The sequence below is a fragment of the Elephas maximus genome, chromosome 2 (assembly GCF_024166365.1).
Source record: "Elephas maximus indicus isolate mEleMax1 chromosome 2, mEleMax1 primary haplotype, whole genome shotgun sequence".
Classification (NCBI taxonomy): Eukaryota; Metazoa; Chordata; class Mammalia; order Proboscidea; family Elephantidae; genus Elephas; species Elephas maximus.
In genome coordinates, this window is record NC_064820.1 from 111,238,257 (window position 1) to 111,254,174 (window position 15,918).

The 15,918-nt window shown below is 36.3% G+C and overlaps 1 protein-coding gene across 17 annotated transcripts in view; it reads left to right on the plus strand.

Annotated features, from left to right (window-relative positions):
* Positions 1-15,918, plus strand: part of PAM (peptidylglycine alpha-amidating monooxygenase) — a 338,929-nt gene that overhangs the window by 246,482 nt on the left and 76,529 nt on the right. For all 17 annotated transcript variants that reach the window (XM_049871501.1, XM_049871531.1, XM_049871520.1 and 14 more), the window contains 5 exons: positions 11,712-11,760; positions 12,595-12,662; positions 13,758-13,838; positions 14,147-14,223; positions 14,751-14,854. In XM_049871501.1, the coding sequence (XP_049727458.1) occupies positions 11,712-11,760; positions 12,595-12,662; positions 13,758-13,838; positions 14,147-14,223; positions 14,751-14,854 (379 nt within the window). The remainder of the gene's footprint in view (positions 1-11,711; positions 11,761-12,594; positions 12,663-13,757; positions 13,839-14,146; positions 14,224-14,750; positions 14,855-15,918) is intronic.

Consider the following 15,918-nt stretch of genomic DNA (forward strand, 5'->3'; position numbering starts at 1 on the left):
AATTTCATGTTTTCAAAACAAAATATGATGGTTTTGCTGATAGGATACCTGTCTTTGTTTAACATTTATGAACATTTAGAGGTGTTATGTTAACCAAAAGAGGGAAAACATGTTATTGCACAAAACAGTTGAGGTTCCCAAAAAGATAAAGAGTGGTAAACCTTCTATATAAAAAAGAAATGTCCTTAGATAATTAAAAAATCCTTAATAGAGCATTTTATATGAGAAATAGGTTTTAAGCTTTAAATTTCAGATTGCACTTAAAAGAGTTCCTCTGATCAAAACTCTTAAAGTCCTTTTTTATTCCATTATCTATCTTATCTATTACTTACTTTTCCGTGGTTCCTAGACTTCTTGCACATACGTTCTACCCTCAGTGGGAAGAACATAAATAATTGGGAGAATGCAAAAGGAAGTTCAGATTATCATTTAAGAAAGGAATGTATATTAAGAACAAAGATAAAAAAAGTGAAAATGGTTAATTGGACTTTTAGCAGCTGAAAGGGGAAATTAAAAACATAAAGATTTTCAGTAACCATGTATAATATTTAAAACCATTCATTCAAAGGCAGCACAGCCAGTGGACATGCCAGTTAAATGTGCCTGGTTTTAGCCCAAAGACAACTCCTTCAGAAAGAAAAATAAATTTGTAATATGGTATGTGTGTGAATTTAAGATTTAAAACTTAAAAGGCCTCAGGAAGCATATACAAGTGGAGGGCTTTTGTTTCTTGATCTGGGCACAGTTCCATGGCTCTGTTGGATGGTAAAAATTCATGGAGCTGTACACTTCTAATTTGTGGACCTTTCTGTAAATTATAGTTCAATAAGATGTCCAGAACTCAATCAATAATTTAAAAGCTTAGTACTATATTTTAAAAAAGACTATTACTTTGTTAGGATTGGTGGGTTTTGTTTTTTATCCTTTTAATTTTACTTTTTTTCTTAGAAGTATGGCTCTGGAGCTGGTTTATAATTCTGAAAGAAGACATACTGTAAATCATGAGCTTCACTGTAGGTTTTTTTTTTTTTTTCCTTCTTCCTTACATTCATAAAAGATGGAAACAGGAAAGTGCCCTGACATTAGTTGTGTCATAACATCCTTCGCATGCAGAGCGATTATAAAAGCATGCTGGTAAGCCTGCCTGCCTGCCTGCCTTCCATTTGATCTCTTTGGGGACCAGCACAGGCCATCATTTGTGAAAGTCTTTTTGCAGGATGGATAAATGCATTTTTTCTTCCTTGCCACAGGACAAATGGAAGCTAGTAATTTCTAGTCCCACAGCAGTGAATACAAAATCAAAAGAGGCTAACTCACTGCAGTGACAGCTTCAAAAGGAATTCTTATTTGAAGATTCTTTTTTTCCATAGTGCTTGCTTTATTTAGCACTGAAGCTTGTCTGCTAAGCCAGCTTTCAGCAGCCTCCAGGAAAACCTCTGTGCAGCTTGCGTTTTGTTTTAACAGTGCCCCCTATTTAGTTATTCTTGCTAAGCAGATACATAGTTGCTGTGACAGCTTAAGGGCTTCATAGGTTTTGAGTAGGAACTCTTTTGTATCAAAGTATCTGTAACTGGAGAGGCCTGATGTTCTGAGAACATGCTTTCAGGGATCCATGAATACTCCAGAAGAATTTTTGTAGACTTAGATTTTGTTTTGAAGAAATTCTAATTTAAAAAAAAAAAAAAAACCTGTAATATATGCATTTTCTGGTTGATTTGGACGATCACCTTATTATTGAGTACCATCAGGTGACTTTAGTACCTACATTTATAATCCAGATGGTGCCAAAAACCGACAAAGGAGCTGTATGTTACGTTCATTAAACCTGTACCAAGTGAACATGGGTCGCTGTTCCCACAGTCAGGCTTATTTCCTACTTACCTTTCATGCATGTATCTGTCCTTCTGTTGAAGGGTTTCAAATGTAAAGGAATAACCTTTTCTATATAACAATACTACCCAACTTTACAGAAATAACTTTAAAAAAAAGAAAAAAAGAGAAAGACCTAGCTGGCACAGGTGACAGCAGTCAATTCCAATACTAAGGAGACTGGCTGTTTGATTTGTTGAAAGACCTCACTCTTCACTTTCCTAAAGGATTTGCAAAGTAATTTTGATTATATGAGATTTTCCTTGACTTTGGAAGTTAATTCCTGTGTAACTTTCACCCCACCCGCTGACTCTTGGACTCTTGGTCACTTCGGGAGCCGTGGTTTAGTCTCAGCCAAACGTCATCTGCCCCATTAATTTAATGTTGCTAATTTAGAACAAAGAGCCATAAGGTAAATATCAAATCAGCTTAATAGTCAAATCATTTGTACAATGCTGTTATTGTATGCTGTTGATTCTGACTCCTAGCAACACTTTATGACAGAGTAGAACTGCCTCGTAAAGTCTCCTAGGCTGAAAATTTTTTTGTATTTTACTTTAGATGAAGGTTTACAGAACAAACTAGCTTCTCATTAAACAGTACACATATTGTTTTATGACATTGGTTAACAACCCCATGAACATGTCAACACTCTCCCTTCTCAACCTTGGGTTCCCTCTTAGCAGCTTTCCTGTTCCATCCTGCTTTCTAGTCCTTGCCTCTGGCTGGTATGCCTCTTTAGTCTCATTTTGTTTTATGGTCCGGTCCAATCTTTTGCTGAAGGGTGAACCTCAGGAGTGACTTCATTACTGAGCTGAAAATGTGTCCAGGGGCCATACTCTCAGGGTTTCTCCGGTCTCTGTCAGGCCAGCAAGTCCAATCTAGGCTGAAATCTTTATGGGAGCAGATCGGTAGGTCTTTTCTCCAGTGGGGCAGCTGTTGGGTTCGAATCACCGACCTTTTGGTTAGCAGCCGAACACTTAACCATTGTGCCACCAGGACTCTTATAGTTATTCTGGTATCTGTGTACATAATGTTGCTGTTGTTAGTTGCTGGTCTAGATGATCCTGACTCATAGCGACCCCCTATGTTATAGAGTAGAACTGCTCCTTAGGGTTTTCTTGGCTGTAATCTTAATGGAAACAGATCACCAGGTCTTTTCTTTCAAGATACCACTGGGTGGTTTTGAACTGCCAGCCTGTAGGTTAACAGTCAAGCACAAAGCATTCATGCCCCCTAGGGACCTTGTGTACATATATTACTGTAAAGTTATTGTGTTTGCTATGATGTCCTTGATTCATTGCTGGTTTTTGTTGAAGACAAAGTAGAGAAGATGGTCTTTAAATTACGTTCAGAACATATGTTCTGAGTGGAAGGGTTTGATGCATTTTAGAACTATTTACTTCCAATTTTTCTAAAGTAAGTTTTATTATTAAAAGTGCTACTTCACTTTTCATAAGACTGGCAATGGTTCCAAGCCTGCTTTTTCAGTACTTCCATAAGGAAAGAATCCATTCTCCAAAACTGTGGTTTGGGATAGTAGATAATGGGTGAGCCTTATCCTTACCTTTATTATCTTCCTAGGAGTATGTAGTAAATTTCAATCCACAACTGACTTTCTGAAGGGCTCTCCCAATTAGTAGGATGTAGTTTATAACAATATATTGGTTCCCTCAGGATCAGTGGTTAACCTATCCTTTTATTGAAGCAGGAAACAACCAGGACAAGATGAGCTCAGGAGGTATGGAGGGCCATCTCTAGAGGGAAAAATTAGGAGAGGCCAACAGACTTCTGCGGACCTAAGTTGTAATAGGTTATTATCATGCATTATTCCACATACTTACTTTACTACTTAGCTATGAATCCAAGCAGGAACTACAAGCTATTATTAGAAAAGCAAGCTAAATGGTTTGGGATGGATAACCTCATATCCCATGCATACACCTCCCATTAAGAGAAATGAACTTCTTGCTTAAGTGGAGGTCTTTAAGTACCACTCATTACTTATCTATTCTTGCTTAATTCCTATTTTAGCTTCAGGATATTTCATAGATAAAATGTCTTGGAAATCTCTAAGAAAGAGAACTTAGGTTTTAGTAAATAAGGTTTACTAAACATTAAGATTGAAGAATTAGATTCAATACCCAGGTGTATCAACAGTTAACTGAATTACTTTGGGCAGCACTTATAATCTCTCTCATCTCCTTTTCCCTCTCTGTAAAGTGCAGGAGCTGAACTCCATCATCTCTGGGGGCCCTTTCAGTTCCAAAATTCTACAAGTCTATATATTTGATAAAATACCTCACTGTGGTTACACATCTCTGCCCAAGCAGAAGACAGCAATTTCTCAAAAAAGGCAAGCTGAGACCGTTGTGGAATGGCCATCCGATTTTCATCTTGCTCGATTAGATTCTGATTGAATGCTGTTTTCAGATCTCATCTAATGTCTGGAAATGCTGTTTCTTTCATTATCAGACTACTCTTATCGTACTTGAGCAGTTGTACCACTCCACCACCTGTACCACAGCCCTTTCTTATACAGTGGTGTGCTTCTAAGGCATTAGCCATTGCTTTTTTACATTTCTTTTTAAAAATGATTCTTTTAACTCTTCCATTGTTAATGTCTTCACTGTTAAAATGTTCCTCTTACATTATGAAAGAATATAATGACATGGTATATCCTTCACAATATTATTTGTTATATACTCAGTGAATGAAGTTTCATCTCCATATCCTGAAGCCCATTAAGCTAAAATCTTGTCTTACCAGAAGGAAATAACAATCATGAAAGACCCCTTGAATAGGGGTGTTTTGGGTTCAGTCCTCTATAAATGCAGAGCGTTAGTAGCTACAGGCCAGTATTCACCAGTGTGGCTTGGAGAGGGGGTGGACTTGGGGCCCAAGGACGGGAGAGGTTTACTTGGGAACAAGAGGACCAAAACAAGACAAGTGCAGCTGCCTGGAAAGAGGAGCTGTCAGGATCTACTCATGATGACAGTTTTATAGGATAAGGATGTAAATACAGAGTACAACGAAAATTTTAATATTAACATTTAAAAAGGCCTCTCTTCCTTTCTGTAAACATGTATGATGTGAACTGACTTCTAACTCAGATCTCTCATAAAATAGCAGGTTGTCTTGGGTCTAGACAAAGGGAGCTTATTACTCAAAACCATGAAGGACCTTGAAACAATACATTATCAACTTCTTCGTGGCCCCGTGGCCTCTAACCCAAAAATGTCATTGTTGTAAGACCATGATATTTATGTTTTATTAAAATGTGTTTATTTCAATGATGATTCTATTTTTTATCTACTTAGTTAAGACCCTTCCGAGTTAGTCTTTCTTGTACTAATAGAGGTTCCAATTTTAGGAACATCTGTTTTGTGCAATATCTTTAACAGCCCAAATTTTGAATTCTCATTCTTTTTTTTTATTTCTTTTTACCATCTTCTTATTTCTTTGATATTCCCATGTTTCTTTCCCCCTTCTCCCATTCCTATATAATTAGTTGGAGAAATTTGATGGCTTTAATCTTCAATCGAAGAAAATCCAAACCTATGGCTGTGAAAATATATTTCTTAAAAATAAAATATCCATGTGCTAATTATTGTAAATCTACCATTAGGAAGAATAATGAAAATAATAGCTGACATTTATTGAATTTTTCATATGCCCCAAAGAGAGTGCTAAGATGTTTACAAGTTTTAAAGATTTAAATTTAAAGACTAGGTAGAGTTTTACTTGTTGTTGTTAGTTGCCATCCAGTCAGTTCTGACTTATGGCAACCCCAGGCATGCAGAGTAGAACTGTTCCAGAGGGTTTTTAAGGCTGTGACCTTTTAGAAACAGATCACCAGGCCCTGCATCTGAGATGCCTTTGGGTGGGTGTGAACTGCCAGTCTTTCGGTTAGTAGCTCAGCACTTAACCATTTGCACAACCTAGGAGTCCCTAAAAGGCACAAATGGTTAAGTGCTTGAATACTATCCAAAAAATTGGCAGTTTGAACTCACCCAGAGGCACCTTGGAAGACAAACCCTATGGAACAGACCTACTCTGCATGCATGGGATTGCCATAAATTGGAATCAACTTGAAGGCAACTAACAACAACAATGCTAGTCTAAACCAAAAAACCAAACCCACTGCCATCCAGTCGATTATGACTCATAGTGACCCCATAGGACAGAATACAACTGCCCCATAGGGCTTCCAAGGAGTAGCTGGTAGGTTCAAAATGCTGACCTTTTGGTTAGCAACTGAACTCTTAACCACTGCACCACCAGGGCTCCAGTACTGATCTGAAAAACCGAAAACCAAACCACTGCCATCGAGTTGATTCTGACTCATAGCGACCCTATAGGACAGAGTAGAACTGCCCCATAGAGTTTCCAAGGAGTGCCTGGCAGATTCGAACTGCCCACCTTTTGGTTAGCAGCTGTAGCACTTAACCACTACGCCACCAGGGTTTCCAATACTGATCTACCAAGTATTAAATAGATAACTTTCTAAATTCTACTCATTTTAGACAAAGGAATTCAGTGAGCATCTAGTTGGAAGCTGATGATAACCTTATAAGGCACTATGGTTAAATAACTATGTATGACTAAAATATACAGATTAATTCCAAACTTCCTACCTGAAAAAATTTACATGTGGAAATGTACAATATTGAAATATTAATCAGGGAAACAGTTTACTTCCTTTTCTGCCTTTCTTTCAAACACACTCAACTCTGTAATATCAAGTCATTTTAGTTATTTTGACTAATTACTGCTCCCATCTTTTTTAGCAATGGAATTCCATTCCTCTAGTCTTTTGCCCTGGGAGCCCTGATGGCACAGTGGTTAAAGCACTCGGCTGCTGACCAAAAGGGCAGCAGTTTGAACTCACCAGCCGCTCCACAGAACGATATGGCAGACTGCTTCCGTAAAGATTAAAACCTTGGAAACCCTATGGGGCAATTCTGCTTGGAAACCCTGTAGGGCAGTTCACCTGTGTCTTATAGGGTCACTGAGTTGAAATCGACTCATTGACAGTACGTTTTTTAGTCAGTCTTTTTCCTGGGTTAACTTTTTCATCTATTCTCTTTCCTTCTCTTTCTCTCTGCTGTTTACTTTTACTGTAGCCTCACAATCAGTCTTTCTGAGCAGTTTTTTCAGCCAGCATATACTTTTGATATTCTGAGTTCATTTTATATACACTTCTTAACTATCTCAGTTCTAGTTTTGCTTTTAAATATTATGTGGTAAAGTATTAGTAGAAGCACCCATTTTTATGATGATACATATCAGAGGCAGACTTCATATATAGCCTACCAAAACCAAACCCATTCCCTTAATTCTGATTCACAGCAACCCCGTAGTACAGAGCAGAACTGCCCCATAAGGTTTCCAAGGAGTGGCTGGTGGATTTAAACTGCCAACCTTTTGGTTAGCAGCCAAACGCTTAACCACTGAGCCACCAGGGTTCCTCATATATAGCCTATTGAATTAAAATGAATGATTCCTTATGAGGCTTCATATCTTGTGGCCCAAGCACTGTGTTTTACCAGAAGGGCAGACGTAGAGCACATTGCAAATCATCAGTGAAATATGCAAAACTAGCCGAAGTTTGAGTTCACCAGAAGTAAGATCAGCTTAGAGGTTACAGAAATAATAATACATCACCGTGGCAAGGATCATGTTGGAGTTAGAAGGTCAGAGCCTTCCTGCCAAACACTAGGTTGAAATATGCTTCTCTCAAAAGCTGCCACTTACTATCCGAGCAGCTGCGGATCCAGGAGCCCTGCAGGCCCCTAGACTGCTTTGTCTGAGGAAGTTCAAGCTGTTCTCGCTGGAACGTCTCACTATATATATATGCAGGCACATAGACTTTGCACGTCACACTGTAGTCAAGTCATAGTAGAAGAGATCATGGTCTTTGACAATAATAAGTTTTTATTTTGGAATAATAAATATATGAATAACAATAGGCTTCAATAACACCTTAAAATTTGCTTCCTAAGTATTTTGTTCCTTTTGAGATAATTTGGTTTTAGAATTTTACTCAGTTAAAATACCATTGTTAAATGGTGTATTTGTTGTTTGTTGTTAGGTGCCCTTGAGTCGGTTCCAACACATAACAACCCTGTGTATAAAAGGACAAAACACTGCCCAGTCATGTGCCATTAAAAGCCTATTGCCTTGAGTCGAATCTGACTCATAGCAACCCTATAGGACAGACTAGAACTGCCGCATAGGGTTTCTAAGGCTGTAATCATTATGGAAGCAGACTGCCACATCTTTCTCCTGTGGAGTGGCTGGTGGGTTTGAACTGCTGACCTTTCGGTGAGCAGCTGAATGTTTAACCACTGTACCACCAGGGCTCCTAACTGTGTATTTATCCATTACTAAATAAAAGAATTTTTTAAAGTCATACAGAGTTGTAATTCTACCACTTCAGGGTTAAATGATGATGATAACAAACATTATCCATAACTTAAAGCATAATATCCGTACTCCCCTCCCAACCCCTCAGTATTTAGAAATGTCTCGTTTCCTGCTAATTCAGCGGATCAAATTGATCAGACAAATTTGCTGTAAATAAATTCCTTTGGCTGTTACTCATTACTAGTATTGTTTTTTAAGTATATCTATTACCTAATTTTTCTTCTGTACTTTTTTTTTTTTTTTAATTTCTGGAGCTTATTGTAAATTACAAAAACTTTTTACTTTGGACCAATGTATATTTACTATTTTCTGCCCACATAAAATCATACTTTATAGGACATAACTTGGTCTCTAAAATTCATTTTCTCCACAGTTTTATAATTCATAAGTCAGAAGTTCAGGATATTTTTCTCCAAAATGGATTAATCATCCTATATCACTACTTGATTATTTGGAATTTTTTTTTCTTTAACTCTGAGGTATTCTTGACTTTCTTATACTGGTGCTATGCTGCCGTTAATAGTGGAGTAAATGAATAGCATGGTGAGCCTGTGACTCATTTTTAAATCTCTAAAGAGGGCAGCAAATGGGCAGTTATATAGCAATGGCTATTATTCATTTGGAGAGAACTTTACTAAGTGTGGTTATACATGCCTTCATATTTAAAATTTGTTTCTGACTTATTCCTGTCCTTTTCTTTGAGTATAAGACTATTCCATTTAGTTAGTTCTAATAAAGAACATTACCTAGTGGGGAGATGCATTGTTTTATGGCTCCTGTCAATATGAGCTGGCATGATTCTATTAGTAATACTCCTGCTACTCTGAATTTGGTGACAGACTTCAGCTTTAATAATAAATTTCTTAAATAATTCAGGAGTGTGTAAATTTATTAACTTCTTCCATTTTATTTTTTTAAGTCATGGCTAAGAATGATCAACCAGGGTGTCTAATAGAGATCAAAATGTGATTTACTGGACTGTTTGAATGCTAAGATGTAATGTAAAACCAAGAGACAGTTCTCAGTGTGCATAGAGCCTTTTGCTTAGATGTCCAATTTATGGGGGTGAGGGGGCAGGGTGGCCTGTCCTCTGGTATTGTCTATTTAAAAAAAAAAAAAAAACTATGAAAAAGCTGAAATTCAGTAAATGTTGAGTAGTCTCTAAGCACCGGATACTGTGCTAGGTGGACACTATATGATCCTGTCACTCCATTGCTTAAAATCTTTCAATGGCATCTTTGCACACAGAGAATAAAACCCAAACTCTACATATTCTGCATGGCCTGGACTCTTCTTAATCTTCTGACTCACAACCAGCTAAGCACCTATTCACTATCTCCTTCCACACTGGCCCTCCTTCTGTCTGCAAACACAGCCAGTTCCTATTGAGGCCTTTTCTTTCTACCTGGAATGTTGTGCCCAGATCTTCTCCTGTTTAGCTCTTTCTCATGAACGTCTTTCCTTGACCACAGTAGATAGATCAGCTGCCCACTACCACATTATCCTGTTAAGCTTTTCCCCTTAGTTCACTTGTTTATATATTTGGTATTTTGTTTTTGCCTATCTCTCCTACCCCACCACTCCCACTGGAGCATGAACACCATGCAAGCAGGAAACCTGAATACTGTATGTTGTTTTTTATTGTATCCTCAGTGTATAGAATGGTGCCTAGAATATAGTAATTGCTCAATAAATATTAACTGAATGACTGAATGATTACCATTTTCACAATAACCTTGTAAGATAGGTATGGTGTTTGTTATACACGTGAGTAATGTCTCTTGAAGTCAGCTAAACTAATAATGTGAATCTCAGGGATTTAGAATTTATATGACTCTAAAGTTGGTATTTTTTCCACCATTCTCTTTTGATCGGTGGAGATATTAGATGATTCTGAGTAAGGTCATCGGCTAATGATTTTCCAAGCAGAACAGACTAGGCATATTTACTAAATAACATTGCAGTACATTTAGGAAAGCTTGTTCTCAAAAATAAATTTTTTTAAAATTACTGTGAATTATCCTTTCTATATTTAAAAGCATAGGCAAGAAATAAGGTAAATGTGTAGTTATTTATTCTTTTCTTATCCCTTTAAAACTCACTTGAAATTTATGAAAGAAAGAAAGAAGAAACTATTATGAAGAAAAATGGCTCAGTGAAGTTGATTTAGGAGAATCGATAGAGATCTCTTTGTAAAAATGTCACAGATAAGATATCCAATTGATTAAATGTAAAATGCTTATCATTTAATTTATTCTTTTACTGTCTTTAGGAAGATGAAAGTCAATACTTTACAGAGAAATTTCCTTTGTATTTTATTACCAAATATTAAATAATATTTGTTTCTTTACTACACTTTATATATGGTAAATCAAAATGCTTATGTTGTTAGTTACCTATTATGTTATTTTTCTATATGTAGCTTCCTTTGTCTTTCTCATGAGAATTACAGCTGAAAGGAAAATTCCTTGCAGGGGAGGGGCATCTCATCAGCTGTTATTTATTAGCACATTTTACTTCTTAATTTCTAGTATAAATCTATCAGTCTCACACACATGCACATAATAATTGTCTAAATAAAAAATCAACTCTCAAAATTGAGATATAAGCTTACTTTTAAGATATACCAAATATGGTACCTTGCTGTGTCAACTGTACTGTACAAATATTTTTAACATCTTTTAAATTTTGAATACTACCATATACTGTATAGATTTGAGCGTGGTATAAATTAAAGAATATATATGATTACTGTAGATTATTATCTTCTATAAACTTCTGATTTAAAATAGAAAATAGTGACAGGTATTACTAAAGGTCTCTCTAACAACATTTACAATTAAAATGGGGAGTGGGAAGAATTTAGCATATACAGGAGTAGGAGAAGGGATGAGTAAGCAATCATTGTTATGCTTGAGCCTGTTGTTGCAGCTACTGTGTCAGTCCATCTCGTTGAGGGTCTTCCTCTTCTTTGCTGACCCTCTGCTTTACCAAGCATGATGTCCTTCTCCAGGGACTGGTCCCTCCTGATAACATGTCCAAAGTATGTGACACGTAGTCTTGCCATCCTTGCTTCTAAGGAACGTTCTGATTGTACTTCTTCCAAGACAGATTTGTTTGTCCTTTCGGTAGTCCGTGGTATATTCAATATTCTTCACCAAGGAAGCTAGCCATTTGAAATAACACAGACTGCTTTACATGATAGTTTTGTTGTTATTGATACATTGAAAATTAATAAATTAATATGAAAGTACCCTGTAAACCATAAAGCACCATAAAAATTGAACATATATAATTTTTTTTGGTATTGTGAGTTATAATCATAAAAAAAGCTAATTTTTGTTATTTTGAAATGCCTTTTTCACACTTTCATATTTGAAATGTGCATTTTGTGTGTGTGTGTGTGCTTTCAGATAATCACAAGGACTGTTCTGGCGTGTCCTTACATCTTACACGTCTGGCGTAAGTACTTCCAGTGATCCTAGATAAAAGACCATATTAAGATCTGTGAGAACTTAAAAGTGGAAAATTTACTGTTGATTATTGCTACATAACAAGTTCCCCTAAACTTAGTGGCTTGACACCACAAACATTAATTATTTCACATTTTTCTGTGGTCAGGAATCTGGGTACAATTTAGCCGGGTCCTCAGACTAGAGAAATCAGACTGGTGGTCTGGCACAAAGGCTGTAATCAAGATTGGGCTGGGTCTGTAGTCACTTCCAAGGTCACCCACGTGGTTGTTGGCAGATTCAGTTTCTTGCTGACTTTTGTCCGGATGTCCCCTTGATTCCTTGCCCTGTGGGTTCTCAATAGTGCAGTTCACAACATTGACAGTTGGCTTCCATCAGAGCAAGCAAGTGAGAAAACAACAGGGGTGTACAAGATAGAAGCCAGCGTCTTTTTGAACCTAATCTTAGAAGCGTACTATCACTTTTGCCATATTCTATTCATTAGAAGTAAGTCACTAGGTCCAGCCCACACTCAAGGAGAAGGAGTTAGAGAAGGGCATGAATGCTGGAGCTAGGAATCAGTGGGAGCCATTTAGAGGCTGCCCTCCCCATTCACCAGCCCATAAAAATGTGTAGATAGCTATTTGCCCAAGAAACGTTGTGATTTTTAATAAAAATAAAATCTATTCTATTTCTTTTTTCTATATTATCTCATTTTAATTTTCACAAGAATCACATTTTATAGACCATGTATTGAGGTACAAAAATATTGAGGTATATCTTATTTTTACAAGGCAATAGTTTTTACTTTCTCAGATATTTGAGGTGTTATTTTTTTCTACAGACAGCCTTTAATTGCTGGCATGTACCTTATGATGTCTGTTGACACTGTTATACCAGCAGGAGAAAAAGGTGAGTGGTGATGTTTTAGTATTTACATTACATCATTATCTAATCTAGAGATTTTGAATATTTTTTTATAAACTTTTTTGAAATGACCAATATTGTTTAGTTCCTGAAAAATAAACCTATTATTTATTACCCTTGGATTTAAAATAGATTTTTGTATTATTGCATGCCATTTGTTTATTACTTTTCAACTCATTTATTGAGATGCTAAGAATTGAGGCCCATCGGTAGGTAGTGGGTTATGTACAAAATTAAAGAATAAATCGTAAGTATTTTACAATCAATCATCCTTTCTCTAGATGCAAAAGACAAACTAAATAATATAGTGGCATAAACTACTGCATGGAATGTTAAGTTCAAGACGCTAACAAATGTAACACTGATTCAGTCTTTGAACTTAAATGTTCTGGGCTTGTTTCCACATCTATAAATTATGAATAGTAATAGCAGATGCTCCTAAACTTACAAAAATCTACACAAATAATATTGTTTATCAATGCGTATCGAAGTCCCTCTAAAGAAAGTGCCATATTAGATATTATTCATTTCTGGTTTTGGGGGGAATCTTTTAAAGTAAATAACTGGTAAGTAATTTATGATCTCTTCGTCACCATTTATTATTAAACAAATATTTATTGAATAGCTACTATGTGTTAGACTGTAAGGAAGGAAAAGTATACAAAATGTCCTTTCTCAACAGAAACCATCAATCTAGTCATCTCAGGTGTTTGCATTCAATTTTTTGAAAATCTCTTTGTTCCAAAAATAAAAATCAATTTTTCAGTCTTTTCAACTTTATGGATTTCAAAATAAAGGTCACACATTAAACCTGTGGTTTAACTGACAGGGTATTTTGATTTGATTGTCATCATTTTGTTTATGAAATAAAAATATGAGGGCAAGGAGTTCTTAGTTCACCTTAGAGTAGCTGACATATAAGTGCTTAATGTCTGTTGGGTATGTGAGTGTGTGTGTGTGTTCACTTTGTAGAAAACCCTGGTCTCCAGCATCCCGTGAATACCCTATACATACTTTTGGAAAAGGATAATGCTATTTTCCAGCTGAATCATGACTTTTGTCTATTTTCATTCCTAACAGTGGTGAATTCTGACATTTCATGCCATTATAAAAACTACCCAATGCATGTCTTTGCCTATAGAGTTCACACTCACCATTTAGGTAAGAACTTTAAGCTACATGTTAAATGATAAATATGCTTTTTAAAAACTGTATGTATAATGATAAATTATAAAAATGCTTACTAGTGCTGTAAATTTTATTTAGCCTTCAATCTGTTTGAATGAAAGGGATTTTGCAGAATACCTTGAAATATTTTATGCTGTTTTATAATATTCTCATTAAGATACCCAGAATGTTGGGTTCTGAAGATGTTCAGGTTTTATTTCAAAATAAGAAAGCAAATATTCTTCTTTTATTATTGCCGTAATACCTTATCGATAAGTGGTTATAACTTGTGTTTATTACAGGTAAGGTGGTAAGTGGATACAGAGTAAGAAATGCACAGTGGACGCTGATTGGACGTCAGAGCCCCCAGCTGCCACAGGTGTGCAGAATCTAATTTAATTTTTATAGAAAAAATTTTAATCACCAAATAATAATTTTTAAAAAAGCCCTCATAAAACTTTTGTGAATTTAGAATATAAAAATGTTTGAATCTACCTTTACTGTATATCTGAGCTGTATAACCATTTTACAACTTCCAAATTTGGTGCTATCCTTATCAATTCTCTCAGTGTTTTTGAACATGTTGTTGAAATCTTTTCTATCCTATAAGCTTAATTACACAGTTCTCAGATAGATGTACTGGTGTTACATTTATTCTGAGTTTCATGGGATGCATTTGTTGTTGTTATCATTTGTTCAAAGTTTGATACAAAGTAGATTTAAGTAAATTAAAGGTAAACTCTTTTCCCGGAAGTTATTTGTGTGTGTGTGTGTGCGTGTGTGTGTGTGTGTGTGTGTCTTCATCTTCTCCTGCCCAGGGAACTGCAGGCCTCCAATGGTTAGAAGCCTGTGGTTCTGGATTTTATTGGTAACTTTACTGAATCATTGTGTGTGTCTTCTTGGCAGGCTTTCTACCCTGTGGAACACCCTGTGGATGTTAGTTTTGGAGACATACTGGCAGCAAGATGTGTGTTCACTGGAGAGGGAAGGTCAGAAGCTACTCACATTGGGTATGAGTCTTAAAATTTTACGAAGAGGTTTAATGGGGCAAGCCATGATTAGAGAGAGATGACAGTTATCTTTGTGAATGAGCTGCACTTTTTTTTTCCTTGTCGTGGACAGTTAAAACAAACAATAGCATTTCGTCTTTTTTTAAACTGAATGATTTGGATAAACCTCCAAATGTGTGCTCATTTTTCCAAGCCTCCTTTCTTTCTGTTTGTTCAAGACCTTCGGTCATACCTCTATAAAAGCTACCACAAGAGGGTATATTATTCTCTCAGACTCATCTTAATAAGGAAAAATATAATGATGATGAAAAAATTTCCCCAATGTCTTTTTTCCCTGTGTTCAAATTAAGGCAAATATATGGGTTCTACATTTGGTAGTACCCATTATATAATCAAGGAGCACTGGTGGAGCAATGGCTAAGCCCTCGGATGCTAACCAAGAGGTCAGGAGTTAGAACCAACCCACTAGATCCTCAGGAAGAAAAAGACCTGGCAACCTGTGTCCCTAAAGATTACAGCCTAGGAAACCCTATGGGTCAATTCTGCTCTGTCCTGTAGGGTCACTGTGAGTTGGAATCTACTTAAAGTCACTCAGCAGTAACATTAAATAATCAGATCCATAAGACCTATTTTTCTGCCTGTTAAAACTTCCGTGTATTTAATATTTTCCAGTTGTTTATTCTACCAAATGAGAATAATAATATGCAAAAGGGAACGTCAGAACTTTTAAATATTTTTCAAAATACTCAGCCTCCTTGAAGTGAGTACATTTTATAACACTGTGTAAAATTTTGAAGCACTATGAACTCTTTCAGAAAAGACTTACTGTCTTAGTTGTCCAGTGCTGCTATAACAGAAATACCACAAGTGGGTGGCTTTAACAAACAGAAGTTTATTTTCTCACAGTTGAGGAAGCTAGAAGTCCGAATTCACGGGGTCAGTTCTAGTGGAAGGTTTTTTCTTTCTGTTGGCTCTGGAGGAAGGTCCTTGTCTCTTCTGAGCTTCTGCTCCTGGGTTATCTTCCTGTGGCTTAGCATGTCTCTTTCCCCATCTCTGCTTGCTAG